Here is a 28,000-nt window from a genome sequence, read left to right as displayed (position 1 = left end):
CCCACTCTCCCTCTCTTCCACTCTGCCTCTCTTCCACTCTCTCCCACTCTCACTCTCTCTTCCACTCTCACTCTCTCCCACTCTCACTCTCTCCCATTCTCACTCTCTTCCACTCTCACTCTCTTCCACTCTCACTCTCTTCCACTCTCACTCTCTTCCACTCTCACTCTCTTCCACTCTCACTCTCTTCCACTCTCACTCTCTTCCACTCTCACTCTCTTCCACTCTGCCTCTCTCCCACTCTCACCCACTCTCCCTCTCTTCCACTCTCACTCTCTCCCATTCTCACTCTCTTCCACTCTCACTCTCTTCCACTCTCCCTCTCTTCCACTCTCCCTCTCTCCCACTCTCACCCACTCTCCCTCTCTTCCACTCTCACTCTCTCCCATTCTCACTCTCTTCCACTCTCACTCTCTCCCACTCTCACTCTCTTCCACTCTCCCTCTCTTCCACTCTCTCTCTCACCCACTCTCCCTCTATTCCACTCATCCTCTCTTCCACTCTTCCACTCTCCCTCTCTTCCACTCTGCCTCTCTTCCACTCTCTCCCACTCTCACTCACTCTCCCTCTCTTCCACTCTCCCTCTCTTCCACTCTCCCTCTCTTCCACTCTCCCTCTCTTCCACTCTCTCCCACTCTCACCCACTCTCCCTCTCTTCCACTCTCCCTCTCTTCCACTCTGCCTCTCTTCCACTCTGCCTCTCTTCCACTCTGCCTCTCTTCCACTCTCTCCCACTCTCACCCACTCTCACCCACTCTCCCTCTCTTCCACTCTCCCTCTCTTCCACTCTCCCTCTCTTCCACTCTGCCTCTCTTCCACTCTCTCCCACTCTCACCCACTCTCCCTCTCTTCCACTCTCCCTCTCTTCCACTCTGCCTCTCTTCCACTCTGCCTCTCTTCCACTCTGCCTCTCTTCCACTCTCTCCCACTCTCACACTCTGCCTCTCTTCCACTCTCTCCCACTCTCTTCCACTCTCACTCTCTCCCACTCTCACTCTCTCCCATTCTCACTCTCTTCCACTCTCACTCTCTTCCACTCTCCCTCTCTTCCACTCTCCCTCTCTCCCACTCTCACCCACTCTCCCTCTCTTCCACTCTCACTCTCTCCCATTCTCTTCCACTCTCCCTCTCTTCCACTCTCCCTCTCTCCCACTCTCACTCTCTCCCACTCTCACTCTCTCCCACTCTCACTCTCTTCCACTCTCCCTCTCTTCCACTCTCTCTCTCTCCCTCTCACCCACTCTCCCTCTATTCCACTCATCCTCTCTTCCACTCTCCCACTCTCCCTCTCTTCCACTCTCCCTCTCTCCCACTCTCCCTCTCTTCCACTCTCCCTCTCTCCCACTCTCACCCACTCTCCCTCTCTTCCACTCTCTCCCACTCTCACCCACTCTCCCTCTCTTCCACTCTCCCTCTCTTCCACTCTCCCTCTCTCCCTCTCTTCCACTCTGCCTCTCTTCCACTCTCTCCCACTCTCACCCACTCTCCCTCTCTTCCACTCTCCCTCTCTTCCACTCTGCCTCTCTTCCACTCTGCCTCTCTTCCACTCTGCCTCTCTTCCACTCTGCCTCTCTTCCACTCTCACCCACTCTCCCTCTCTTCCACTCTGCCTCTCTTCCACTCTGCCTCTCTTCCACTCTCACCCACTCTCCCTCTCTTCCACTCTCCCTCTCTTCCACTCTCCCTCTCTTCCACTCTCTCCCACTCTCTCCCTCTCTTCCACTCTCACTCTCTCTTCCACTCTCACTCTCTCCCACTCTCCCTCTCTTCCACTCTCCCTCTCTCCCACTCTCACCCACTCTCCCTCTCTTCCACTCTCACTCTCTTCCACTCTCACTCTCTCTTCCACTCTCACTCTCTCTTCCACTCTCACTCTCTTTCACTCTCACTCTCTCTTCCACTCTCACTCTCTCTTCCACTCTCACTCTCTCTTCCACTCTCACTCTCTCTTCCACTCTCACTCTCTCTTCCACTCTCACTCTCTCTTCCACTCTCACTCTCTCTTCCACTCTCACTCTCTCCCACTCTCACTCTCTCTTCCACTCTCACTCTCTCTTCCACTCTCACTCTCTCTTCCACTCTCCCTCTCTTCCACTCTCCCTCTCTTCCACTCTCACTCTCTTCCACTCTCACTCTCTTCCACTCTCCCTCTCTTCCACTCTCTCTCTCTCCCTCTCTCCCGCTCTCCCCAAACAGTAAGTGAGCAGATTTTTTTTTTGGTGAGTAACTATAAAGCACGGGGTTAAAATTTCCCCTCAAAACATAGTCTATGACGTGCCCTGAGTCATATGAGGTGGATTAGCAAAATTTCATGATTGTAAATGCAAAGGTGCGGATTCTTTTAGCGGACATACACACATAGATACACACACACATACATACATACATATACACATACATACATATAATGTACATACAAACACATACATTCATACACACATACATTCATACATACATATACACATACATACACACATACATACATACACACACACACACACACACATACATACACACACACACACACACATACATACATACACACACACACACACACACATACATACACACACACACACACACACACACACACATACATACACACACACATACACACACACACATACACACACACACACATACACACACACACACATACATACATATACACACACACACACACACACACACACTCAGCTTTATATATTAGATTATAAAACAAAGAAAAATAAAACATAAATACCATATAGATTAACCCTAAATGAGCAAGAATTAATGGATTGTGTGAGCGGAAGCTATTGCAGCCATGCTTTATCAAGCCACAACACAAACATTTAGGGCTCCAACATCGAAAATCCTCTTTGAGAACAATCAATAAAAGAGATGCGGCTGCTCGATCTGCTACACCACTTGTTTTGGTTGATCCAACTTTTAGTTCTTCCTAAATACAACAGTGTGGTTTTTGGGTACATTCATAGCCAGGATGAGATCATTGCCAAGATGGAGCCAGAACTTTCTAAGAAGCCCCTTAGTGACATTCTGGGAATTATTAAAGGTTGAGACCAAACTAAGTCTAAATTGGCTGCTCCCCTCCTTAGCTTCCACTTTCTGATGTAAATTGTATTTATCTTTTATTTTTGGTAGACAATTATTTTGTCGGAGGTTGCCATTTTTGCAAGATTGTAATGCCAGGATTGTAAGAGTTTTCAGCCTCTGGATGTGATCCAGAATGTTCCCATTTACTGACAGCAAGCAGAGGTCTTACAAATGGGGGAGAATTGAAGCACAAATTGTAGTGGAAAGCTGCAGAACTTTTTATTGTTAAACTGATAAAACAGATAGTAAAATATTGTTAATGGTTTCTCCTAAATAAGGCAACATGAGCCTGACGGATTCATCACATATAAGTGGAATAATAAGAGCATCATCTTTATTCCTCTTCATCAGGGGATGTGTGGCTTTGTACCTACCCTTGCGCACGGGAGCTTACAATCTAACGGAGGCCCCAACACTCACTGCAGGGCGACCGTCTCCAATATCTGGGTATTCCATTTTTTCAGAACTGCAAAATGTTAGGGATAATAAGGAATAAAATCTTTAAAAATAAATATAGTCAGTGACCATGCCACAGTGACGCCAGCTCGTCCTCGAGGTGCAGTAGCCCAGACTAGTAGCCCTCCATTCTAAGGGATGTAAGGATTGAAGACTTCCTCCTGAGTCCGGTACCGGATCTTCTTAGTGCCCAGAATCGTCTTTTTCTGATACACAGCTCCCAATGCCCACCATAAAGCTAAAAATTAAAGTTCAAGTTCCTCGCATCCACCACTAGTGGGAGCTCACTGGATGCCATTTTATTGAGTTTAAAGGGGTCGCGCATCCATCCATACAGTGATAATCTGCTGAATGTTGGGGGTCCGACCACTGGGATCTACACCGATCCTGAGAATAGGGTGCCTCCGCTCCATGCGCTGTCTATGGGGCCTATGGAGATAGAGAAGCTCTGGACTCTACGATTAGTCCCATAGACAATGAATGGAGCAGAGGTGCGTTATTCCAAGCCCCATTCTCAGGATCGATCGGGGTCCTACTGGTGGGACCACGAATAATCAGCAACTTACAGTATGAACTATCCCCTGGAAATCCAGCACCATTGCTTTTGTAATCCCCATGGATCTTGAAGCTGATCACATGTCATTCACTTGACCGCTGCAGGCAATCACTGGCCTCCACAGTCACATGCATCACCTCTGAGGCTAGTGATTGAGTGAGGTGTTCACATGAACTAAGAACATGGAGCTACAGGGGCCAGTGGAGCGGCAGTACTGCAATGGTGAAGGATCTGAAAAAAGTGTATTACAATCCCTTAAATCCCCCCTTTTTTTTTCAAACGTGTGCACAGAGCTCCCCCTAGTGGCAGCTGCAGATAGCTAGAATTTTAGGATTTACCTGTTTAACTGTGAAGCAAATTTGGAGATCTGTATCAACTGGAAGAATATTAACCACGATAAAGATATTTTGGAATGATAATAAAAATAATGTTAAATTAAGGCCATTGTTTTTGAGGAATACTTGTCCCCGGCTATAGGGAAGCATGCTGTGTGTCATCCGGCAGTTTGCTGCTCATGACTCCGTCGGCGGTGTACCGCTACGTAGAGGGAACGTTTCTTGAACAAACTGTCGGCATATCGGGCAGTGCTGGAAGCGCAGTAAGCAGCCATCACACAGGCACACGTGTCGGCACGGTAGCAGTACCCAATTGGCAGAGTCGTTCTGGCACACCACGCAGTCCTTGGCGCTGTTCTCGTGCAGTTCCTCCTCGGAGATCCCTAATTTCTCGAGCAGTTCTTTATCTCTGGAGACGTCCTCTGTCCCGGCCTGGGCGGACTCTGCTTCGTGATCGCTCACCGACATGTAAAGTTGCTAAAAGAAAAAAAATAGAGGCCATAAAAAACTTCTCTTAAAGGAAATGTCCAATGTTAGAACATAGAGTCTTCATCATATGCTACTCGCCCATCCTGGATCCGGGGTCAGGAGATGCGTCCTCCTCCCGCTCTGGTGGGTTCCTCCGCTCTTCTGTACGATCATGCCCCCAGGCTTTAGGCCGGCTCAGGCGGTGGGGTGCTGCCTGGGTATTCTGGTGCTCGGCATTCCCGCCTCTACAGCTGACTGCTTCCCTGAGTCATTTACCTCCAGACAAACCCAACTCTGCTATACCACCACTGTCCAAATTTGCCTTGGAAATTCTGACAAACTCAGCTGTCCTACATTGCCGGATAGCTCTATTATCCAATGGCGAGTTCTGCCTGAGATTCTGTGACAATCCCAGCTCTGCTACTTCTGTTACTTTGCTGGGTAGCTCTGCTATGCCACTGCCAGCTCTGCTGGGACTCTGGGACAAACTCAGCTCTGCTACCTCTGTTACTTGGCTGGGTAGCTATGCTATGCTACCGCCAGCTCTGCTTGGACTCTGTGACAAACTCAGCTCTGTTATTTCAGTTACTTTACTGGTTAACTAAGCTATACCATGCCAGCTCTGCTTGGATTCTATGACAAACTCAGCTCTACTATTTCAGTTACTTTGCTGGGTAGCTCTCCTGTGCCGCTGCCAGCTCTGCTTGGACTCTGTGACAAACTCAGCTTTACTATTTCAGTTACTTTGCTGGGTAGCTCTCATGTGCAGCTGCCAGCTCTGCTTGGACTTTGTGACAAACTCAGCTCTACTATTTTAGTTATTCTGCTTCGTAGCTATGCCGCTGCCAGCTCTGCTGGAATTCTGTGACAAACTCAGCTCTGCTATTTTAGTTACTTTGCTACATATCTCTCCTACGCCGCTGCCAGCTCTGCTGGGACTCTGTGACAAACTCAGCTCTGCTATTTCATCTACTTTGCTAGGTAGCTCTCCTTCATTGCTGCCAGCTCTGCTGGGACTCTGTGACAAACCCAGCTCTGCTACTTCATCTACTTTGATAGGTAGCTTCGTCGCTGCCAGCTGTGATTGGACTCTGACAAACTTAGTTCAGTTGCATAACACATACCTACCGTTACCAATCCTCTTAGGCACCTCCACTTAGTTCCCAAAGACTGACAATATGGCGGACAGCTCCAGCGACAATCCAGATAGTCTGCTTCACCGGCCAATCACAATAGCTGATAAGCAGACCACCGAAGAAATGGGTTCGGCAGCCGCTAGGCTGACCACGCATTTGGATCGTACTTTATCCTTGACTTTGCCACTCTGGTCTAACCCCTACATGCCAAATTCAATCCCTCAGCTCCTATAACCAGATGAATTGGCACTACACTGCTCCTGTGCTCAACTCCCCCCCCCCCCCCAGACGTAGCCCACAGACCCCTGACGAGGAGTCCAGGAATTCAATGGTGGAGACCAGGGTGACCCTACATCCTGCAAAATCCAGCGGCTACCACCAAGTCTGGAACTCCTGGAAGAAGCGCTACAAGTGCGAAACGTGCGTCGGAGAGGGTGTGGGACGCCATTTACTTTTGTCTACTGTTCCCCTGTAGGTATACTGTTGCGATTATTTGTTTTATGGTTGATTGTAACCATTATAATTTTACAACCGCACACTTGTGTTATCATTTTGTATTTCTAATCTATACATATATATTATTACTTTGTCTATACGGGGGGATTCTTTACATGATTCTTTGACCTGGTGTTCCCAACATAAATTTATGGTACATATTTACACTTTGAGGGGTCCGTTTTCTGGAGACATCTTGTCTATGTTGGCATTTTTAATGTTTTATATTCAATAAAAATCTGTTTTTATATGCAATCGCATAGTTTATCAAGTCTGGGAAATGTTTACCTTAAGGTCGTAGAATTGGCCTTGTGCTGTCAGCAGATACTGGTACATGACCCTGCAGGGCATCCTGTAGCTTCTGTCCGGGATGTGGATGATGGTGAGCATGGCCACCTGTAAGGAGACGAGCAGTGTAAATATTGGGATACTAGCTGTACTACCCGGCTTCTCCCGGGTTAATAACTGTTGTTAACAAAATAGAATGTATTAACGCCTGGGATAGTAACTGTCTCTCTGTTTCTCTCCCATTCTCTGTCTGTCTCCCCCTCTGTATATATCTCTCTGTCTCTCTCTTTGCCTGTCTGTCTCTTTCCCTGTCTGTCTCTGACTGTCTCTTTCTCCGTCTGTCTATCTATCTCTTTCCCTGTCTATCTATCTCTGTCACTTTCCCTGTCTGTCTCTTTCCCTGTCTGTCTCTTTCCCTCTCTTTCCCTGTCTGTCTCTTTCCCTCTGTCTCTTTCCCTGTGTCTGTCTCTTTGTCTGTCTCTTTACCTGTCTTTGTCTGTCTCTTACCCTGTCTGTCTCTTTCCATTTCTTTCCCTGTCTGTTTCCCTGTGTCTGTCTCTGTCTCTTTGTCTGTGTCTGTCTATTTCCCTGTCAGTCTGTCTCTTTGTCTATGTCTGTCTTTTTGTGTCTGTCTCTTACCCTGTCTATGTCTGTTTCTTACCCTGTCTGTGTCTGCCTCTTTCCCTGTCGGTGTCTGTCTCTTTCCCTGGCTGCATTGTGACACATTGTGACATATGGCCAACATGCCATATAAGGGCGTGGCTGCGCATTCTTCTGAAGTTCTGGCTGCACTGTGGCTCCCAGTTCCATTCGCTTTAATGGAGGCAGGTGTTTTGTCGATTAACTGTAAAGCGCGGGGTTAAAATTTCCCCTCAAAACATAGCCTATGACGCTCTCGGGGTCCAGACGTCTGAGTGTGCAAAATTTTGTGGCTGTAGCTGCGACTGTGCAGATGCCAATCCCGGACATACACACACGCACATGCACACGCACACACACACACACACACACACACACACACACATTCAGCTTTATATATTAGATACGTCATGTATCTGCCAACATAACATTATGGAACACAAGGGAAATGGCCTTTATAAAGCTCATAGAACATTATCTGGGCTGATACACTGTAACGAGCTGCAGATGTGAGCAGGACGAGGTCAGTACAGGTCTGATCTTAGCTTTTCATGTGTACAGTAATGAATAAAGCTTGGAATATACCCTGCCTGTAGATCACAATCTTTCCATTCTTTGACAACAAGCAGAGATCTTTCTTAGAAACATGCAAAGTTTATTGGAAAGTGTCAGAAGTTCTCAGATCCCGAGGATGAAGCTCCGGGGCCAGGTTTAGCCTTTAATTACATTTACTGGAAACCCTGGAATCCAGCAGCCGGCAATAAAGGGAATTTGGAAATCACCTCCACGTGGTGTTTAATAGACGCTGCTGCTGCCGCCGATCAGGGAAACGTCCGTGTCAGCAGAATGCCGAATTCCACGGTTGTCTCCTGCAGCTCGGATTACAGGGGAACAAGTCCGAAAACGAAGAGACGAGAGGGATCATTTTGTGAAGAATCACACAAAGCCGAGAGTCACGGGGCCGAGTGCGACAAAGATTACCGCGACGTCTGCAAACTCCCAGCGGACGGGCCGACAACCCCTGATGGCAGTCATTACACTGGTCACAAGGGCTGTCACTCCCCTTCACCTCACTAAATCTGGGCAATCCTTTCATGAATTAGGAGGCTCAGGATGAACAGACGTATATTACTACTATTGTTCTTCAGTGTAAGTGGAGGCCGTCGGTGAAAAAGTTAAAAATAAATCTGAACCCCTGGAGATCCCATGTGCTGTCAGTGAATGGAAACAATCATGGTTTCACCCATAGTCTCAAATGCTCTACAGACCCTGAGCGTGTGGGACAATGGCATCCAGTCCAGGCAATGCTCTGTGAGCTCAACACATCAACACAAGTCTCTCTATTGTCCTGGAGGCCGATGAGCTCATAGAGGATTGTATGGCCAGGCAGTATACAACTGTAATCATTAATGGTCCATAGAAATTAATGCATAGTTGCATTGTTCCTAAAGCAGTCCAAATGCTTAGTAGCATTTTACAAATCCTAATAAGTGGAAACTGTTAATTAAACCACGGGCTATAGATGCTAATCGTATAATAGTACTGAAAACCATTGCTCCTGAAAATGCATATACCCATGTATAATAACTGACCTCCCCCCAGAAGCCTTAAAGCGAAACGCAAGTTGGGGTAGAAGCCTACAGCATCTGGAACACTTTCTTTAATGTTAAGTCCTTGTACCTGGCCCTTATCGAGCACATATGCATTTAAGGAACAATTTATATGATTAGCGTCCATGGTTAAATTAACAATTGCTGCTTATTAGGATTGGTAACCTACTACTACCATTGTTGCATTGTTTGGATGGCGTTGGGAACAAGTGCAAAATATTTGTAGCTAAGCAGGCACTGGCCTCTACAAGGACTATATAACCATCATTGTTATTCTTTGTCCCTGCAGCTATGTGTTAGGCCTCTTTCACATATCCGTGCAAAACATAAACATTTTGCCCGGTCCGTGGTGAAGGTGCGTATATGTGTTACTCTGCCATCCATGTATACATCCGAATAACACACGGACAGCATGAGCTGTATACTTACCTGTCCCCGGCGCTGCTGTTCCCTCCGAATCTGCGGTGAGTACAGTGAATATTCATGAGTGTCATGTAAAACTGTTGAAGGGTCCTTACCCCCCTCCCCACCCCCCCTCCCCACCATCAGCCACAGATCGCCATGACGATTATCTGATCGGCTTGAAAGTTTAGGAATTTACGACTCGGGGATGGTAGAGCTACAGCCAAAAGATGCACAGAAAAGACAATCCTTGACAATCCTTTGTTCTGTTGGAGGGAAAACTCCTAATACAGTTTTTTTACGTGGCCCGTTAATGTTGGAAAAATGAAAAACATACTGCCAGAATCCCTGTGGAGCACACCGTTTCGCTTGACTGGGAGATCGCTGGTATCACGACAAATGAGTATTGGCCAGTAAAATCATGCTAGATGCGTTGTGTTTGGTATCTATGTAAATGTAAAATCGAGATATAAAATATGACGCTAATATCTTTCACCTGTGTGGCCCAGGGGCAAAGATATGTGAAAAGCTAGAATTAAAGAATTTTGTGACAATCTCGGCACAGCTCACAAGAGACCGTAAAATGAGGTCACAGAGAGGGGGGTTACCTGAGGGCATAAGAGCGATTAGCTCCTTTCTGGGGGGGTCAGTCAGTATTGGAGGGGATCAGTATGTGGTGATGCTGGCCGTCTCTCTCTACCGTCTTCTTCTCTTGGAGCCCCTCCCTCCCTAAATTCGGACGTCACATCTATGGCACGAGTTTAGTAAGTTTCACGTTTATACCTTTTATTTTTATGTAACTGTCTATACTGTATTTGTATTGTTCCCTTTTGTAAATCCTTGTATATTTTTTAAACACTGCCTATTTTCGGATTAAATATATAAAATTTAATAGTTTGTTTCCTTCTGTTCAATATACGAACCCAAACCCGTCCGAAAAGCCTTCTGCTATCTGAAACGGGTCCCCAGCTACCTGTAGAAAGTCTGGGTGGTGGCAGCGTAATTATTATTGCATAGAATTATTGGGGCGCTATCATTAAGGGTACCGAGGTATATATATATTCCATTAGTGGGAATCGGTGATATATACATTTACCCTTGATGTGAGACCTCCAATATTTGGCATTATTAGCTCAGCAGCCTCATTTTATGCATTGTCCTGCAGTACCAAAAGTGGCCTGCCGACAAGAGGGGCGCTAGAGAGTAGTCGTGTTTGTGACAAATTAGTGGACAGCTGCAGGATATCTGAGTGACTCCCTCGGCTGTTCGTGACAAATTGGTGGCAGCAGTGGGATATCTGAGTGACTCCCCCGGCTGTTCGTGACAAATTGGTTGCAGCGGTGGGATATCTGAGTGACTCCCCCGGCTGTTCGTGACAAATTGGTGGCAGCGGTGGGATATCTGAGTGACTCCCCTGGCTGTTCGTGACAATGAGGCATAATGAGCGGGCCCAGAAGCAACAGCAGAGACAGACAGCAACACCGGAGACAGGTAAGTATAGAAATTCTTTGTTTTTATGTGACCTGTGTTTCTCCGATATGTGTCACACTGATATCACACGGATCACATCAGAGTGCTATCCGTGTGACATCTGGGGATAGCAGAAGGACAGCATGGGCTGGTATACTTACCTGTCTCCGGCGCTGCTGTTACTTCTGGGTCTGCAGTGAGTGCAGTGAATATTCATGAGACATAATGAGCGGCCCAGAAATAACAACAGAGACAGCAGCGCCGGAGACAGGTAAGTATAAAAATTCTTTATTTTTATGTCACCTGTGTTTTCTCTGGTACTTTTTACTAATACTGTGAATGAATAAAAATATTCTTTCAGACTAATTTTATACGGCCTCTTCTTTGCGGGATATATACCTTTTTATTCTATACTATATAAACTGAAGCAAATTCCCAGCTGTGAGACATATTAGGTAGAAGATGAGCCTTGAAAGATGAGCCTAGCGATCCAATTTCAAGATCTCTGCTTGCTGTCAGTGACTAGAAACATCCAGATTTTCACCCAAAGGCTGATAACCAGTGCAATACTTGTTACAGCTGAACGTTTGTAACAATTGCATCCTGTCCGGGGCATCCTCAACACATCGGTGTTAACGCCTGCCTGGATCCACAGACTCTGACGGGCTGTAATGGACAGACTAGAGGGAAGCCACTCGCCAAGCAGGACCCCCAGAACCCTGAAACCCTTTAACCCCTATACAGGGATTTGGAATTACACAGGGCCCTGGAGATCACTACCTGTGGAAGGCTGCAGTCCGAGAGAGTAGTCGTCAGGCAGGGTCAAACCAGGAATAGCAGAACAGGGACAGAATCGGCAGGCAAGGAGGTAATCAGAAAACGTAGCAGAGGTCAAATCTGGATCGGGCAGCGAGGTACATAAACAGCAGGCAGAAGGGTAGTCAGAAAACAGGCAGAAGTCAGCACACAGGAATCACAAAACAGAACAGGAACCAGGAATTCAGAACTATCTCTGGCAGAGGTCAGCAGACAGGAGGGGAATTAAGAAGGGTGTGGTGTCTTCCCATTGGTTGTAGCTGAATGATGGTACTTCAGCTGGAAGACACACACCACCCACAGTCAGCCAGCGGTACTGCAAATCCCCAGGAAACCCAGCCCAGTGGATGATCGGAGCCTGCGCCCACCGGTGCCGCTGGCATCGACTTCTCTCCCATCACCAGCACCATCCATGGCAGGAACACGGCGCCACCTTGTGATCAGAGCAGAAGTTGATGGAGCGGACTCCGGTGGTGACGTAACAATCGGCACTACATCTATCTCTTACTATAATGTCCTTATTGTCAGTAAATGTCCATTCTGAATTGTAAAGCGCTGCGGAATATGTTGGTGCTATAGAAATAAAGGCTACGGTCATAATGGACTGGATAGCATTGGAATCAATTGTAGCAAACCCTCAGCTGTGAGAAGTACTAACATTGTGATTCAGGCAATAGGTGGGGCGTCAAAGCAAGTATGTCAGTAAGAGGAGGAAAGATGGGGACTTTCTATAAGTGACATGAAAATATGCAAACAATTAACTCCGGGGCTTCCCTTTATATCACCACGATGAAATGTGACCCGAGAGCAACAAACCACGACTTACTGATCTTCATCCAATAAAAACAAGGATGAAAACTCAGCGCGGAGGGCGGCCATATGCAATCATCACTCATGTGTGTGAGCAGTATTCATGCATTGCTGCAGCCTTACAATGGGGTAGAACTCCCGGTCATCCACATCACACATTGTCAGCAGGGCTACCAGAGGATAGCGAATGCGAGGCACCGGGCCAAAGTCTTCTATCTGGCTGTCCTCGGCCGGCTGAACTAAGACTTCCTCCTTGCTTTGTTTCTGCACGCTGAATCACTGTTCAGGAAAAAGATGATTAAGAGAGAGGGGGTCTTATTCACTGCACCACACTGCTGACACAAAGAAGCCGGGCTCAGTGAGTTTCATCACTGACCCCCCAATGTGTTTCCCGAGCTCCTGGTGGCCTAGTGTGCACCCACGATTCAATAGTAACTGTCATTTCAATGAATATTGCAAAAAATATATATATAAATGATAAAAAAATAATATTAATAAAACAAATAATACAAGAGAATATAATAAACTTTGTTATAATTACACTTTCTCCACTCATGAACCACTACCCCCCCTAAACTCAACATTTGCTCCGAAAACCCCCCAAAAATGTGACCAAGACGGACTGCCAGTTCACTGAGCAATGCGATTACAGCATAGATGTGGATCATGCTTTCTAGTAAGTGTTTATTCCACACACTCAAGATGCGGAGTCACAGCTACACTGCTCAGTACTGCTGTGTGATGTCCTCCATGCTGCTGTTACAATTGCACATGTGCTATATAGAGAAAGGAGTCCCTCATGTCTGTGTGATTCTATGGCCAAGCTGGACCGGTATATTAATGAAGGATCCATTAACAGCTTTCTAGTAAGTGTTTTATCTCACCCAGAGCTGGATTCACAGCTACACTGCTCAGTACTGCTGTATAATGTCCTCGCTGCTGCTGTTACTATTGCAGATGTGCTACATAGAGACAGATGTCCTCCTGTCTGTGTGAATCTATGGCCAAGACGGACTGGCACATCAATGAGGGATTTGATTACAGTTTTCTAGTAAGTGTTATATCTCATTTACTCCTGGATTCACAGCTACACTACTCAATACTGCTGTATTATGTCCTCCATGCTGCTGTTGCTATTGCACTTGTGCTATATAGAGACAGGAGTCCCTCATGTCTGTGTGAATCTTTGGCTAAGGCTACTTTCACACATCCGGTTTGAGCAATGCGGCTAAATCCGGCTGTGCAAGCTATGCAACGGATGCGGCGAAAACACCGCATCCTTTGCATAAGTTTTTACATGCGGCCCGTCCGTTTTTTTCCGGTTGCGGCATGCTCTGAGCATGCGCACTGGAAGAAACCGCATGCGGCGGCCGGATGCGTTTTTTCCGCATTGCGCCGCATCCGGCGTCCATAGGCATGCATTGAAAAATGCGCCACAGCGGCCGGATGCGGCGCGATGCAGTTTTTTTGCCGGAGCAAAAAACGTTGCAGGCAACGATTCATCCAGCCGCGGCATCGGCTAAATCTGCCGCATGCGGCAAAAACCGGACCGACCGCAAGCCCATGCAGCACAATACGGCACTAATGTAAGTCTATGCAAAAAAACCCGCAACCGGCGGCAAAAAAAACGGTTGCGGTTTTTCTGCAGAGCGCCGTATTGTGCCGCAGAGCAAATACCGGATGTGTGAAAGTAGCCTAAGATGGACTGTCACATCAATGACAAAGCTTTCTAGTAAGTATTTTATCTCCACTAGATCTGCATTCACAGCTACACTGCTCAGTACTGCTGTATAATGTCCTCCATGATGCTATATAGAGACAGAAGTCCCTGATTTCTGTGTGAATCTATGGCCAAGACGGACAGGTACATCAATGAAGGATTTGATTACAGGTAAGTGTTTTATCTCACCCACAGCTGGATTCACAGCTACACTGCTCAGTACTGCTGTATAATGTCCTCCAGGAATCCCTCACGTCTCTATGTGCTGTCTACTAGAGGCATCGTAACAGCTAGTTTCTACCCAGCAGCTCAGAGACAAGTAAACATTAAAGACACAATGAAAAGTTGGTGAAAAATGCAGCATACAAGTCACATAATGGGCAGAAATAGTGTTACTCGTCATGTCTGCACATAGGACTCCTATTTCTGAGGTCACCTGAGCACAGGTATAGGGTCCCATATGCAATCCAGCCTACAAGCAGGGTGATGTGTGGCCTAGTAACCCCTTCCTACCCATCCCTTTGTTGTAATAGTGTGTAATATGAATATATAAAAGAGCGTTTTATAACTTACATGTTCCCTATGTGAATAGGAAAGGCTCTAGTCCCCTGAGCTTTGCATCGCCCCATGGGTGTCTACATGCTTTCCATGGTATCACACCCCTGTGGGCATGATACCATTGATTTACATGAGCGGCATGCGCTTGTGAAGCCGGCAAGTAAGCACCCGGATATGAAGGCTGCGCAAACAGCAAGTGCGCTCATGCGGCATCTCCAGGAGCTTTCTGTGGTATCACACCCCTGTGGGCATGATACCATGGATTTACAGGTCAGCTCCTGGAGATCCTGCGAGTGCGCGCTTGCCGTTTGCGCAGCCTTCATATCCGGGTGTTTACTTGCCGGCTTCACAAGCGCGCTGCGCATTTTCAGAAGACTCCTGCGGTTCCGATCATGCGCAGAGCGCATCTAAAGCCGGCAAGTAAACACCCGGATATGAAGGCTGCGCAAACAGCAAGCGTGCTCGTGCGGCATCTCCAGGAGCTTTCTGTGGTATCACACCCCTGTGGGCGTGATACCATGGATTTACAGGTCAGCTCCTGGAGATCCTGCGCGTGCGCGCTTGCTATTCGTGCAGCCTTCATATCCGGGTGTTTACTTGCTGGCTTCACAAGCGCTCTGATCAGAAGACTCCTGTGGTTCCGATCATGTCTAAAGCCGGCAAGTAAACACCCGGATATGAAGGCGGCGCAAACAACAAGCGCACACGCTTGGGACCTCCAGGAGCTGATGGTGACGTCGCTTATGTAAATCCATGGTATCACACCCACAGGGGCGTGATACCACGGAAAGCATGCAAACACCCAGGGGACTAGACCCTTACCTATTTACATAGGGAACATGGAAGTTATAAAACTTTTTTTTAATAAAATCATATTACACAATATTACAACACAGGGATGGGTAGGAAGGGGTTACTAGGCCACACATCACCCTGCTTGTAGATTAGAACGCATATGGGACCTGACAGGTTCCCTTTAATCTTAAAGGGGAACTTTATCTTCACCCATATCAAAACATAACCTTACCCAGTGATTTCCACTAATCCCCAAAACAATGGACGCGTTGTTGAGCTTCACCCTAATATCCCTTTGGCACAGCGGATTTCCAAAGTGATAAACTGAGAGTAAAGTTGCCTTTATGACACCCTGTCACCGGTCTAAAACTTCATTATTGGGGTCCGAAAAGTTCCGAAACGTTTTGCCATACTTTGTGCATGACCACTTTCATCATTTCTGCTTGCTGACAGTGAATGGACACAATCTGGCTGAAGACGTGCACAGATCTAGAGCTATAATTGTATCCCTGAAGAGACAATCGCACAAGCTCGGCGACATTTTACCTGCGCTGACACATTGAAACAAACAGTCACTATAGCAGATGCTGTTTTTAGGTCACATAGGATTGTACAGACTGGATATTAGGTATTTACAGTCTCTGGATATAATTTTTAATTTTTATAATTTTTATTCCTTTATATAGCGCTATTAATTCCACAGCGCTTTACATACATCAGCAATACTGTCCCCATTGGGGCTCACAATCTAGAGTCCCTATCTGTATGTTTTTGGAGTATAAAGAATGTTTACTTTCAATAACAGCAAGCAGAGATATTTCCATATAAAATAAAACTGACGCGCTTTAAGCCATTAAATAATTCAGTATGACACAGAAAATATTCTCAAAAATGCCGACATTGTCCAAAATCTCCTCCCCTCAGCGCTGCCTGGATACTGCAAGCAATATTCCAGTAAAGGGTGGATGTCAGGGACCCTCCTTTGTGCAGTTTCCCCATGAATAAGCGGCCGTCCCTCCCACTGCACAGTCACTGCGGAGTCATCATCACACGCTCAACAGTCATCACCCAAAAAAAGGCTGAAAATGGAAACAGGACACAAGCCGGGGAGACAATACACATACATAATCTCTCCATTTCCTGACAGCAAGCAGAGGTGTTGAACATTATAAAGAAGCAAAATGAAATATATGTTAATATTTATTTCATATACGAGGTCTTGGTTTTGACTCCCCCATTTTTAGGCAGGTGCATCTGGTCTATATACGGAAGCTTTCCAGGCAGGTGTGAAGCCATCAGATCGGGGTCCTGCTCTGCCCCCTGCTGGCACATAGCGAGGCGAAACACTACATCTAGGCACCATCCTGATTGGGTATGCCTTATCACAGCCAGGTGACTTTTATGCCTTTTTGAACAAAATAGTGTCAACTCAGTCCCCCATGTTATCTATATGTACTAATACTATTTACTCATTTACTTACTGCTAGGTATTTTCTCATTGTTTTTATCTGTTAATGACCAGTGTGAATGTGCGCGACACACGGCACTTACACCGACAGCTCTGCCGCCACATGTCTTCCGTTTTGTTGTAATGACTGTTGTTTTATTAGTAAAACCCACATTAGATGTGAATGTTATAAAGGTAAAGTCATTCTACAGAACTACACGTCCCCCTGCGACTACACAAATCCGCACTAGGTCATACAGCAACCGGCCAAACAGCGCCACTTAGTGGATAAATGGTAGTATAGCACAAATCTTACTTTTAAAGAAAATATGATGGTTTTTATGTTCACGACACAGACAGTATAAATATTGTACAATATGACAATGTACATACATTACATTACTGATTCTGGGTTATATCCTGTATTATACTCCAGAGCTGCACTCACTATTCTGCTGGTTCAGTCACTGTGTACATACATTACATTACTGATCCTGAGTTACATCCTGTATTATACTCCAGAGCTGCACTCACTATTCTGCTGGTGCAGTCACTGTGTACATACATTACTTATCTTGTACTGATCTTGAGTTACCTCCTGTATTATACTCCAGAGCTGCACTCACTATTCTGCTGGTTCAGTCACTGTGTACATACATTACTTATCTTGTACTGATCTTGAGTTACCTCCTGTATTATACTCCAGAGCTGCACTCACTATTCTGCTGGTTCAGTCACTGTGTACATACATTACTTATCTTGTACTGATCTTGAGTTACCTCCTGTATTATACTCCAGAGCTGCACTCACTATTCTGCTGGTGCAGTCACTGTGTACATACATTACATTACTGATCCTGAGTTACATCCTGCATTATACTCCAGAGCTGCACTCACTATTCTGCTGGTGCAGTCACTGTGTACATAAATTACATTACTGATCCTGAGTTACATCCTGTATTGTACTCCAGAGCTGCACTCACTATTCTGCTGTTGCAGTCACTATGTACATACATTACTGATCCTGAGTTACCTCCTGTATTGTAATCCTGAGCTGCACTCACTATTCTGCTGGTGCAGTCAGTGTGTACATACATTACATTACTGATCCTGAGTTACATCCTGTATTGTACTCCAGAGCTGCACTCACTATTCTGCTGGTGCAATCACTGTGTACATACATTACATTACTGATCCTGAGTTACCTCCTGTATTGTAATCCTGAGCTGCACTCACTATTCTGCTGGTGCAGTCAGTGTGTACATACATTACATTACTGATCCTGAGTTACATCCTGTATTGTACTCCAGAGCTGCACTCACTATTCTGCTGGTGCAATCACTGTGTACATACATTACATTACTGATCCTGAGTTACATCCTGTATTGTACTCCAGAGCTGCACTCACTATTCTGCTGGTGCAGTCACTGTGTACATACATTACATTAATGATCCGGAGATACATCCTGTATTATACTCCAGAGCTGCGCTCACTATTCTGCTGGTGCAGTCACTGTGTACATACATTACTGATCCGGAGTTACCTCCTGTATTATACTCCAGAGCTGCACTCACTATTCTGCTGGTGCCATCACTGTGTACATACATTACTGATCCTGAGATACCTCCTGTATTGTACTCCAGAGCTGCACTCACTATTCTGCTGGTGCAGTCACTGTGTACATACATTATTGATCCTGAGTTACCTCCTGTATTATACTCCAGAGCTGCACTCACTATTCTGCTGGTGCAGTCATTGTGTACATACATTACTGATCCTGAGTTACCTCCTGTATTATACACCAGAGCTGCACTCACTATTCTGCTGGTGCAGTCACTGTGTACATACATTACATTACTGATCCTGAGTTACATCCTGTATTGTAATCCTGAGCTGCACTCACTATTCTGCTGGTGCAGTCACTATGTACATACATTACATTACTGATCCTGAGTTACATCCTGTATTGTACTCCAGAGCTGCACTCACTATTCTGCTGGTGCAGTCAGTGTGTACATACATTACATTACTGATCCTGAGTTACATCCTGTATTGTACTCCAGAGCTGCACTCACTATTCTGCTGGTGCCATCACTGTGTACATACATTACTGATCCTGAGATACCTCCTGTATTGTACTCCAGAGCTGCACTCACTATTCTGCTGGTGCAGTCACTGTGTACATACATTACTGATCCTGAGTTACATCCTGTATTATACTCCAGAGCTGCACTCACTATTCTGCTGGTGCAGTCACTGTGTACATACATTACTGATCCGGAGTTACCTCCTGTATTATACTCCAGAGCTGCACTCACTATTCTGCTGGTGCCATCACTGTGTACATACATTACTGATCCTGAGATACCTCCTGTATTATACTCCAGAGCTGCACTCACTATTCTGCTGATGCAGTCACTGTGTACATACATTACATTACTGATCCTGAGCTACATCCTGTATTATACTCCAGAGCTGCACTCACTATTCTGCTGGTGCAGTCACTGTGTACATACATTACTGATCCTGAGTTACATCCTGTATTATACTCCAGAGCTGCACTCACTATTCTGCTGGTGCAGTCACTGTGTACATACATTACTGATCCGGAGTTACCTCCTGTATTATACTCCAGAGCTGCACTCACTATTCTGCTGGTGCCATCACTGTGTACATACATTACTGATCCTGAGATACCTCCTGTATTATACTCCAGAGCAGCACTCACTATTCTGCTGGTGCAGTCACTCTGTACATACATTACATTACTGATCCTGAGTTACATCCTGTATTATACTCCAGAGCTGCACTCACTATTCTGCTGGTGCAGTCACTGTGTACATACATTACTGATCCTGAGATACCTCCTGTATTATACTCCAGAGCTGCACTCACTATTCTGCTGGTGCAGTCACTGTGTACATACATTACAGATCCTGTATTATACTCCAGAGCTGCACTCACTATTCTGCTGGTGCAGTCACTGTGTACATACATTACATTACTGATCCTGAGCTACATCCTGTATTATACTCCAGAGCTGCACTCACTATTCTGCTGGTGCAGTCACTGTGTACATACATTACTGATCCTGAGTTACATCCTGTATTATACTCCAGAGCTGCACTCACTATTCTGCTGGTGCAGTCACTGTGTACATACATTATTGATCCTGAGTTACCTCCTGTATTATACTCCAGAGCTGCACTCACTATTCTGCTGGTGCAGTCATTGTGTACATACATTACTGATCCTGAGTTACCTCCTGTATTATACACCAGAGCAGCACTCACTATTCTGCTGGTGCAGTCACTGTGTACATACATTACATTACTGATCCTGAGTTACCTCCTCTATTGTACTCCAGAGCTGCACTCACTATTCTGCTGGTGCAGTCACTGTGTACATACATTACATTACTGATCCTGAGTTACCTCCTGTATTATACACCAGAGCAGCACTCACTATTCTGCTGGTGCAGTCACTGTGTACATACATTACTGATCCTGAGTTACCTCCTCTATTGTACTCCAGAGCTGCACTCACTATTCTGCTGGTGCAGTCACTGTGTACATACATTACTGATCATGAGTTACCTCCTGTATTATACTCCAGAGCTGCACTCACTATTCTGCTGGTGCAGTCACTGTGTACATACATTACATTACTGATCCTGAGTTACATCCTGTATTATACTCCAGAGCTGCACTCACTCTTCTGCTGGTGCAGTCACTGTGTACATACATTACATTACTGATCCTGAGTTACATCCTGTATTATACTCCAGAGCTGCACTCACTATTCTGCTGGTGCAGTCACTGTGTACATACATTACTGATCCTGAGTTACCTCCTGTATTATACTCCAGAGCTGCACTCACTATTCTGCTGGTGCAGTCACTGTGTACATACACTACATTACTGATCCTGAGTTACCTCCTGTATTATACTCCAGAGCTGCACTCACTATTCTGCTGGTGCAGTCACTGTGTACATACATTACTGATCCTGAGTTACCTCCTGTATTATACTCCAGAGCTGCACTCACTATTCTGCTGGTGCAGTCACTATGTACATACATTACATTACTGATCCTGAGTTACCTCCTGTATTATACTCCAGAGCTGCACTCACTACAGGTAGCTGGGAAAGGATACACATGCTGTTCCTTGTAGAAGTATTCGCCATACAGGGCCTCCTCCAGTACTCCGGGGGTCTGTATCTGGCAGCAGTAGATGTGTTTCTGCAGAGCCTCCTGCACTTTCTGTACGCTGCAGCCCCAGAAACAGGACAGGAGACATTTCTCCAGACAGTTTGGCCTCAATGTAACCCCCTCTGTGGAAAGAAAGCAAATAAAACAGTATTAGACGCCCGCAGCCCACCCCCGTGTTACCTAACAGGATCCCTGCCACTAGCAGTGTGACTCGGGCAGCATGGACCCCGCTCTTCTGCTCCATGTAAATGCAAACCCAGCAACCTCCTGTTCTTAAACCCAGATTTCAATTTCTCAACATTTTCCGTCATCTCTGCTTGCTGTCACTGAGTGAAACACTTCTGTTTCTAACCAGAGGCTGAAAATCCAACCTCTAGAATAGTGTCAGGACAGAGGAGTATTCAGCTTCTGACCGTAACAAGGAAAGTCCCTATTCACTGACAGCAAGCAGAGATCTAAAATAGGAAAGTGACATTACCTTTCCTTATATTTCATTAATAAAGGCAAATGTAAGTGGTCACTTATTTCAGGGACCCCGGGGGTCGTGTACTTTCATCCTAACCTTTCACCAGGTGCTAGGTGGGGCACAAACAACGCCCCATGGCACCTGAACGTCATTCTATGAAATGGTCTGCATATTACACTGACACATGGGGGACCCCTCTACATGCTTCGTTTATTGGAAAGACCCCCCAATCCCTTCCTGCCCTACAGTGAATTGACACTTACTTTCTATTGTGGCTGTATCCGGATTAACTATTTCCAACCCAAAGGGATTCCTCACTTCCTTCATCTGCTTCTTACAAATGAAGGTATTGGACGTCCTCTCCTCTGAGTTTCTCAGTATAATAGGAACATCCAGGCCTCGCCTGCAAAGCAATACAAGGGGTTAATGGGTTATTATTAGGGCATAGTCACATGGAGGAGAACATGGGCCCAGGACAATCCCAGACAGAAGAGGGCCCTCTGCAAGGACACAATACGGGCCGTTTGCCGCCCAATAGCTCCTCATGTTGCATCAATTATTGAGGTTCTTCACCTTTGTGGCCATTTTTTTCTTACTTAGATGCACACATTTGGGGCTAAAAATAATTTTTTGCAATTAGGTTTGTTAAACATTTTGCACCGTTGCCTCCTGAGCTGCACTGTCTATTGCTGGCCGCAGAACGAGTTACAGATAATGTGGACAACACCGTCATTTTACCAGACGTGCGGGGACGTGATGTTGTGGCACTCACTATGGACATGACAGGGCCTCCTTCTGCTCTTATTATTGCAGTTTTCATCACAGTCCGCACAGCAATTCTGTGCATAATATGTCTGCTGGTGACCAGACCGCTAATGGTGGAGGAGCAGTCACCAGACCGCTAATGGTGGAGGAGCAGTCACCAGACCGCTAATGGTGGAGGAGCAGTCACCAGACCGCTAATGGTGGAGGAGCAGTCACCAGACCGCTAATGGTGGAGGAGCAGTGACCAGACCGCTAATGGTGGAGGAGCAGTCACCAGACCGCTAATGGTGGAGGAGCAGTGACCAGACCGCTAATGGTGGAGGAGCAGTGACCAGACCGCTAATGGTGGAGGAGCAGTGACCAGACCGCTAATGGTGGAGGAGCAGTGACCAGACCGCTAATGGTGGAGGAGCAGTGACCAGACCGCTAATGGTGGAGGAGCAGTGACCAGACCGCTAATGGTGGAGGAGCAGTGACCAGACCGCTAATGGTGGAGGAGCAGTCACCAGACCGCTAATGGTGGAGGAGCAGTGACCAGACCGCTAATGGTGGAGGAGCAGTCACCAGACCGCTAATGGTGGAGGAGCAGTCACCAGACCGCTAATGGTGGAGGAGCAGTCACCAGACCGCTAATGGTGGAGGAGCAGTCACCAGACCGCTAATGGTGGAGGAGCAGTCACCAGACCGCTAATGGTGGAGGAGCAGTCACCAGACCGCTAATGGTGGAGGAGCAGTCACCAGACCGCTAATGGTGGAGGAGCAGTGACCAGACCGCTAATGGTGGAGGAGCAGTCACCAGACCGCTAATGGTGGAGGAGCAGTCACCAGACCGCTAATGGTGGAGGAGCAGTCACCAGACCGCTAATGGTGGAGGAGCAGTGACCAGACCGCTAATGGTGGAGGAGCAGTGACCAGACCGCTAATGGTGGAGGAGCAGTGACCAGACCGCTAATGGTGGAGGAGCAGTGACCAGACCGCTAATGGTGGAGGAGCAGTGACCAGACCGCTAATGGTGGAGGAGCAGTGACCAGACCGCTAATGGTGGAGGAGCAGTCACCAGACCGCTAATGGTGGAGGAGCAGTGACCAGACCGCTAATGGTGGAGGAGCAGTGACCAGACCGCTAATGGTGGAGGAGCAGTCACCAGACCGCTAATGGTGGAGGAGCAGTGACCAGACCGCTAATGGTGGAGGAGCAGTCACCAGACCGCTAATGGTGGAGGAGCAGTCACCAGACCGCTAATGGTGGAGGAGCAGTCACCAGACCGCTAATGGTGGAGGAGCAGTCACCAGACCGCTAATGGTGGAGGAGCAGTCACCAGACCGCTAATGGTGGAGGAGCAGTCACCAGACCGCTAATGGTGGAGGAGCAGTCACCAGACCGCTAATGGTGGAGGAGCAGTCACCAGACCGCTAATGGTGGAGGAGCAGTCACCAGACCGCTAATGGTGGAGGAGCAGTCACCAGACCGCTAATGGTGGAGGAGCAGTCACCAGACCGCTAATGGTGGAGGAGCAGTCACCAGACCGCTAATGGTGGAGGAGCAGTCACCAGACCGCTAATGGTGAAGGAGCAGTCACCAGACCGCTAATGGTGGAGGAGCAGTGACCAGACCGCTAATGGTGGAGGAGCAGTCACCAGACCACTAATGGTGGAGGAGCAGTCACCAGACCGCTAATGGTGGAGGAGCAGTCACCAGACCGCTAATGGTGGAGGAGCAGTCACCAGACCGCTAATGGTGGAGGAGCAGTCACCAGACCGCTAATGGTGGAGGAGCAGTCACCAGACCGCTAATGGTGGAGGAGCAGTGACCAGACCGCTAATGGTGGAGGAGCAGTGACCAGACCGCTAATGGTGGAGGAGCAGTCACCAGACCACTAATGGTGGAGGAGCAGTGACCAGACCGCTAATGGTGGAGGAGCAGTGACCAGACCGCTAATGGTGGAGGAGCAGTCACCAGACCGCTAATGGTGGAGGAGCAGTCACCAGACCGCTAATGGTGGAGGAGCAGTCACCAGACCGCTAATGGTGGAGGAGCAGTGACCAGACCGCTAATGGTGGAGGAGCAGTCACCAGACCGCTAATGGTGGAGGAGCAGTCACCAGACCGCTAATGGTGGAGGAGCAGTCACCAGACCGCTAATGGTGGAGGAGCAGTCACCAGACCGCTAATGGTGGAGGAGCAGTCACCAGACCGCTAATGGTGGAGGAGCAGTCACCAGACCGCTAATGGTGGAGGAGCAGTCACCAGACCGCTAATGGTGGAGGAGCAGTCACCAGACCGCTAATGGTGGAGGAGCAGTCACCAGACCGCTAATGGTGGAGGAGCAGTCACCAGACCGCTAATGGTGGAGGAGCAGTCACCAGACCGCTAATGGTGGAGGAGCAGTCACCAGACCGCTAATGGTGGAGGAGCAGTCACCAGACCGCTAATGGTGGAGGAGCAGTGACCAGACCGCTAATGGTGGAGGAGCAGTCACCAGACCGCTAATGGTGGAGGAGCAGTCACCAGACCGCTAATGGTGGAGGAGCAGTGACCATACCACTAATGGTGGAGGAGCAGTCACCAGACCGCTAATGGTGGAGGAGCAGTCACCAGACCGCTAATGGTGGAGGAGCAGTCACCAGACCGCTAATGGTGGAGGAGCAGTGACCAGACCGCTAATGGGTCTGTGACAAAATCTGATTGCAACACTGAAGATGGAAGTGGCCCCTGACCTCTCGTCCCCCTTTTGCACAGGTTGCACCAATGATTCAGCTGCCCCTTCGATGGTGGTGCATTTTGCTGCATCTTCCTAGCGTTATATCGCTCCTCGACTGTTTTACTTTACAGCAATATTTCACGTTAATATTACAGCGTCTTTATGAATAAATATGGTGCACTTTATGACTTACAACCAAAACTAGTGAAGACTGAAAAAGTAAAAAAAAGTTTTAAGCATATTAAATAAACAAACCATAAGTGTGATTCACTGCCACAACCCCAAAAAAGTTATATAATCATACTGGGTATCCCTGTGTCCCTTAAAGGGGTTGTCCACTAATCTGACAACCCCTATGCAATCATTATGCCCCTTTTAAAATAATTACACTTGAAGGGGTATTCCCATCTCCAAGGTCCTATCCCAATATGTAGGAGGGGTAATAATAATAATAATAATAATAATAATAATAATAATAATATTAGCAGCAAATACCTGCAATTAGAAATGTAGTATAGTTCTCCTGATTAGTTAAGTCTCTAACCTCATATGCAGGGCACTGCAGCTTAGGTATCCATGGTTACATCCACTCATATAGTGACAGTTAGTTAGTTGCTTGTGGATGTAACCATGGATACCTAAGCTGCAATGCCCTGCACATGAGGTAAGAGACATGGCTATATCAGAAGAACTATCCGACATTTCTAATTGGAGGTATTAGCTATTATTTTATTATTACGCCTACTACATATTGGGATAGGATCTTAGAGATGAGAATACGGCTTTAAAGTCACCTCCGGTGCTGGTGCTATTCCAGCGATGTCGGCACTGACTCTCCCGAGGATCCCATGACATAGTTATGTCACGTGATCCCTGCCACCAATCACTGGCCGCTTTACTAGTGTGTTTCCCTGAAAACAAGCGTTACCCCAAAAATGAGGGCTAGCAAGAATTTTTGGAGTAAGGCTTAAATATAAGCTCTACCTCGAAAATAAGCCCTAGTTGAGTTTCAATAATGAGGCGTTCATGGAGCTAAAAAAAAAGTTAAAAAATACAGCAGGACACTTCATTATAGAAAGCAGATACCCCCCAAAAGAAAGAAGACAAATTTTCCTACTCATACTCACCAGACTATGGTGGAACACACACACACACCACATCTACACATACATACACCTCCGGTGATACCATACTGCTCCGGTGACGTGGGACGCTGTGGAACGAGAGGACCTGCGGTGGAACGTATTGATGTGTTCCACCAAAGGTCCTTAATGTGTTCCACCGCAGGTCCTCACATTCAGAGTCCCAGGTCCCTCTGTCCACCAGAAGCAGTGCGGTATCACCGGATGTGTATGTGTACGTGTGTGAGTGCCAGCCGGTCAGACGCAGGGGAGGGCCACTATGGAGAAGACCAGAATCTGCAGGGAGCGCGCACTGAGGACCTGGGAGTGACGCAGATGTCTGGAAAGGGGATTTGCCATTTTTGGGGGAAACCGGTGTTCCCCTCAAATAAGCAGTACCCCTCAAATAAGCCCTAGCGCATTTTTTGGGGCAAAAAAATATATATATAAACACAATATACCCTCTTTTTTTACGTAATTGACATCTGGAGGAAGGGAGAACTGTGGCTGCTCTGTCACTTCATCCGGATGTCTGTGTTGTCTCAAGGAGGAGACAGTAAAGTGGCTGCAGGCATCACATGAGACATTGATGTTGGCACCAACTCTCCCGAGGATCACGTGATATAATTATGTCACACAATCCCTGGGAGAGCCAGTGCCGACCGCTGGAGGTGATTATAGATGTTATTCATGTCCTGGAGAGGAAACATACTGATTGATAAACGGTCATCTGAGTAGTGCACGTCCCTTTAAAAGTCCAAACTATCAAAACAATAAATTAATTGATAAAAAATGAAAAATCAAAATACTAAAATTAGTGTTTTTCGGTCGCCGCTTTTCTCTGGAAAATGCAATTCAAAACCGAAATGTCATAAAAGGAGGAAAAAAAGTGCAAAAATGAAAACTCAGCGCGGTATGAAGGAGTCACAACCGTTACTAAGGGCAGAGGGGAGCACTTGACCTTAGCAACCAATCGGATTGCAGCTTGCATTTTTCCAAGGAGTTTACAGAATTGAGAGCTGGAATCTGATTGGCTGTTATTAGAAACCGTGCCACTTTCTCCTCAGCAATGTGGAGAGCTGCAAGAAAACAGAAATAATATATATTTATTGATATAATAATGCAAAAAGTCACTCACCATCCCAGCACTATCCCACAAGTGACTACAAAGCATATAGACACCACAGTGATGTAGAAGAGAGGGGAATACTCGTATAACGTGGCCAGGAATATCGCCGGCATCGCAGCTCCGGGCCCACCAGCTCCATCCGCAACAAGGAAAAAAAAGAAACAACAAAAACGCTATTCGAATAATTTTTCATCATCTGAGGAACCGTAGATACGAGCTGTCATTGCTCCTGCTTCACTCATTGGTCAACATTTTGGTGATGTCATGGATCACATGAACAAATAATCGGCCATGTTTGTTTAGGGCAATGCAGTGAGCAGCTCGGGATAATCCATGCGAGAAATATGGTTGTGGGCTCTGTGCGATCACTGTGCGATACTTTAATAAGTCAGACTATAACGACCACATGAATCAAATTGGATTATGGTGAAAAAAATTAGGGTTGCCCTTTACAAAGATGGCTGCCCGCTGTGTTTCTGTCACAGGCCACGCCTATTGCCTCTAGGTTGG

At 46.8% G+C, this 28,000-nt stretch overlaps 1 protein-coding gene across 1 annotated transcript; it reads right to left on the bottom strand.

Moving 5' to 3' along the window:
• Nucleotides 1-3,128: 3,128 nt before the first annotated feature.
• CGRRF1 (cell growth regulator with ring finger domain 1) lies at nucleotides 3,129-27,664 on the bottom strand. The gene is made up of 6 exons (XM_075329534.1): nucleotides 27,500-27,664; nucleotides 22,039-22,178; nucleotides 21,254-21,431; nucleotides 12,701-12,848; nucleotides 6,831-6,938; nucleotides 3,129-4,920 (listed from the first exon to the last, which is right to left on the bottom strand). The coding sequence occupies exons 1-6, from the start codon at nucleotides 27,601-27,603 to the stop codon at nucleotides 4,621-4,623; spliced, it is 978 nt and encodes a 325-aa protein (XP_075185649.1). The 5' UTR covers nucleotides 27,604-27,664; the 3' UTR covers nucleotides 3,129-4,620.
• Nucleotides 27,665-28,000: the final 336 nt, after the last annotated feature.

Source organism: Anomaloglossus baeobatrachus, chromosome 12, assembly GCF_048569485.1.
Source record: "Anomaloglossus baeobatrachus isolate aAnoBae1 chromosome 12, aAnoBae1.hap1, whole genome shotgun sequence".
Classification (NCBI taxonomy): Eukaryota; Metazoa; Chordata; class Amphibia; order Anura; family Aromobatidae; genus Anomaloglossus; species Anomaloglossus baeobatrachus.
This window is presented reverse-complemented; position numbering and strand designations above follow the sequence as displayed.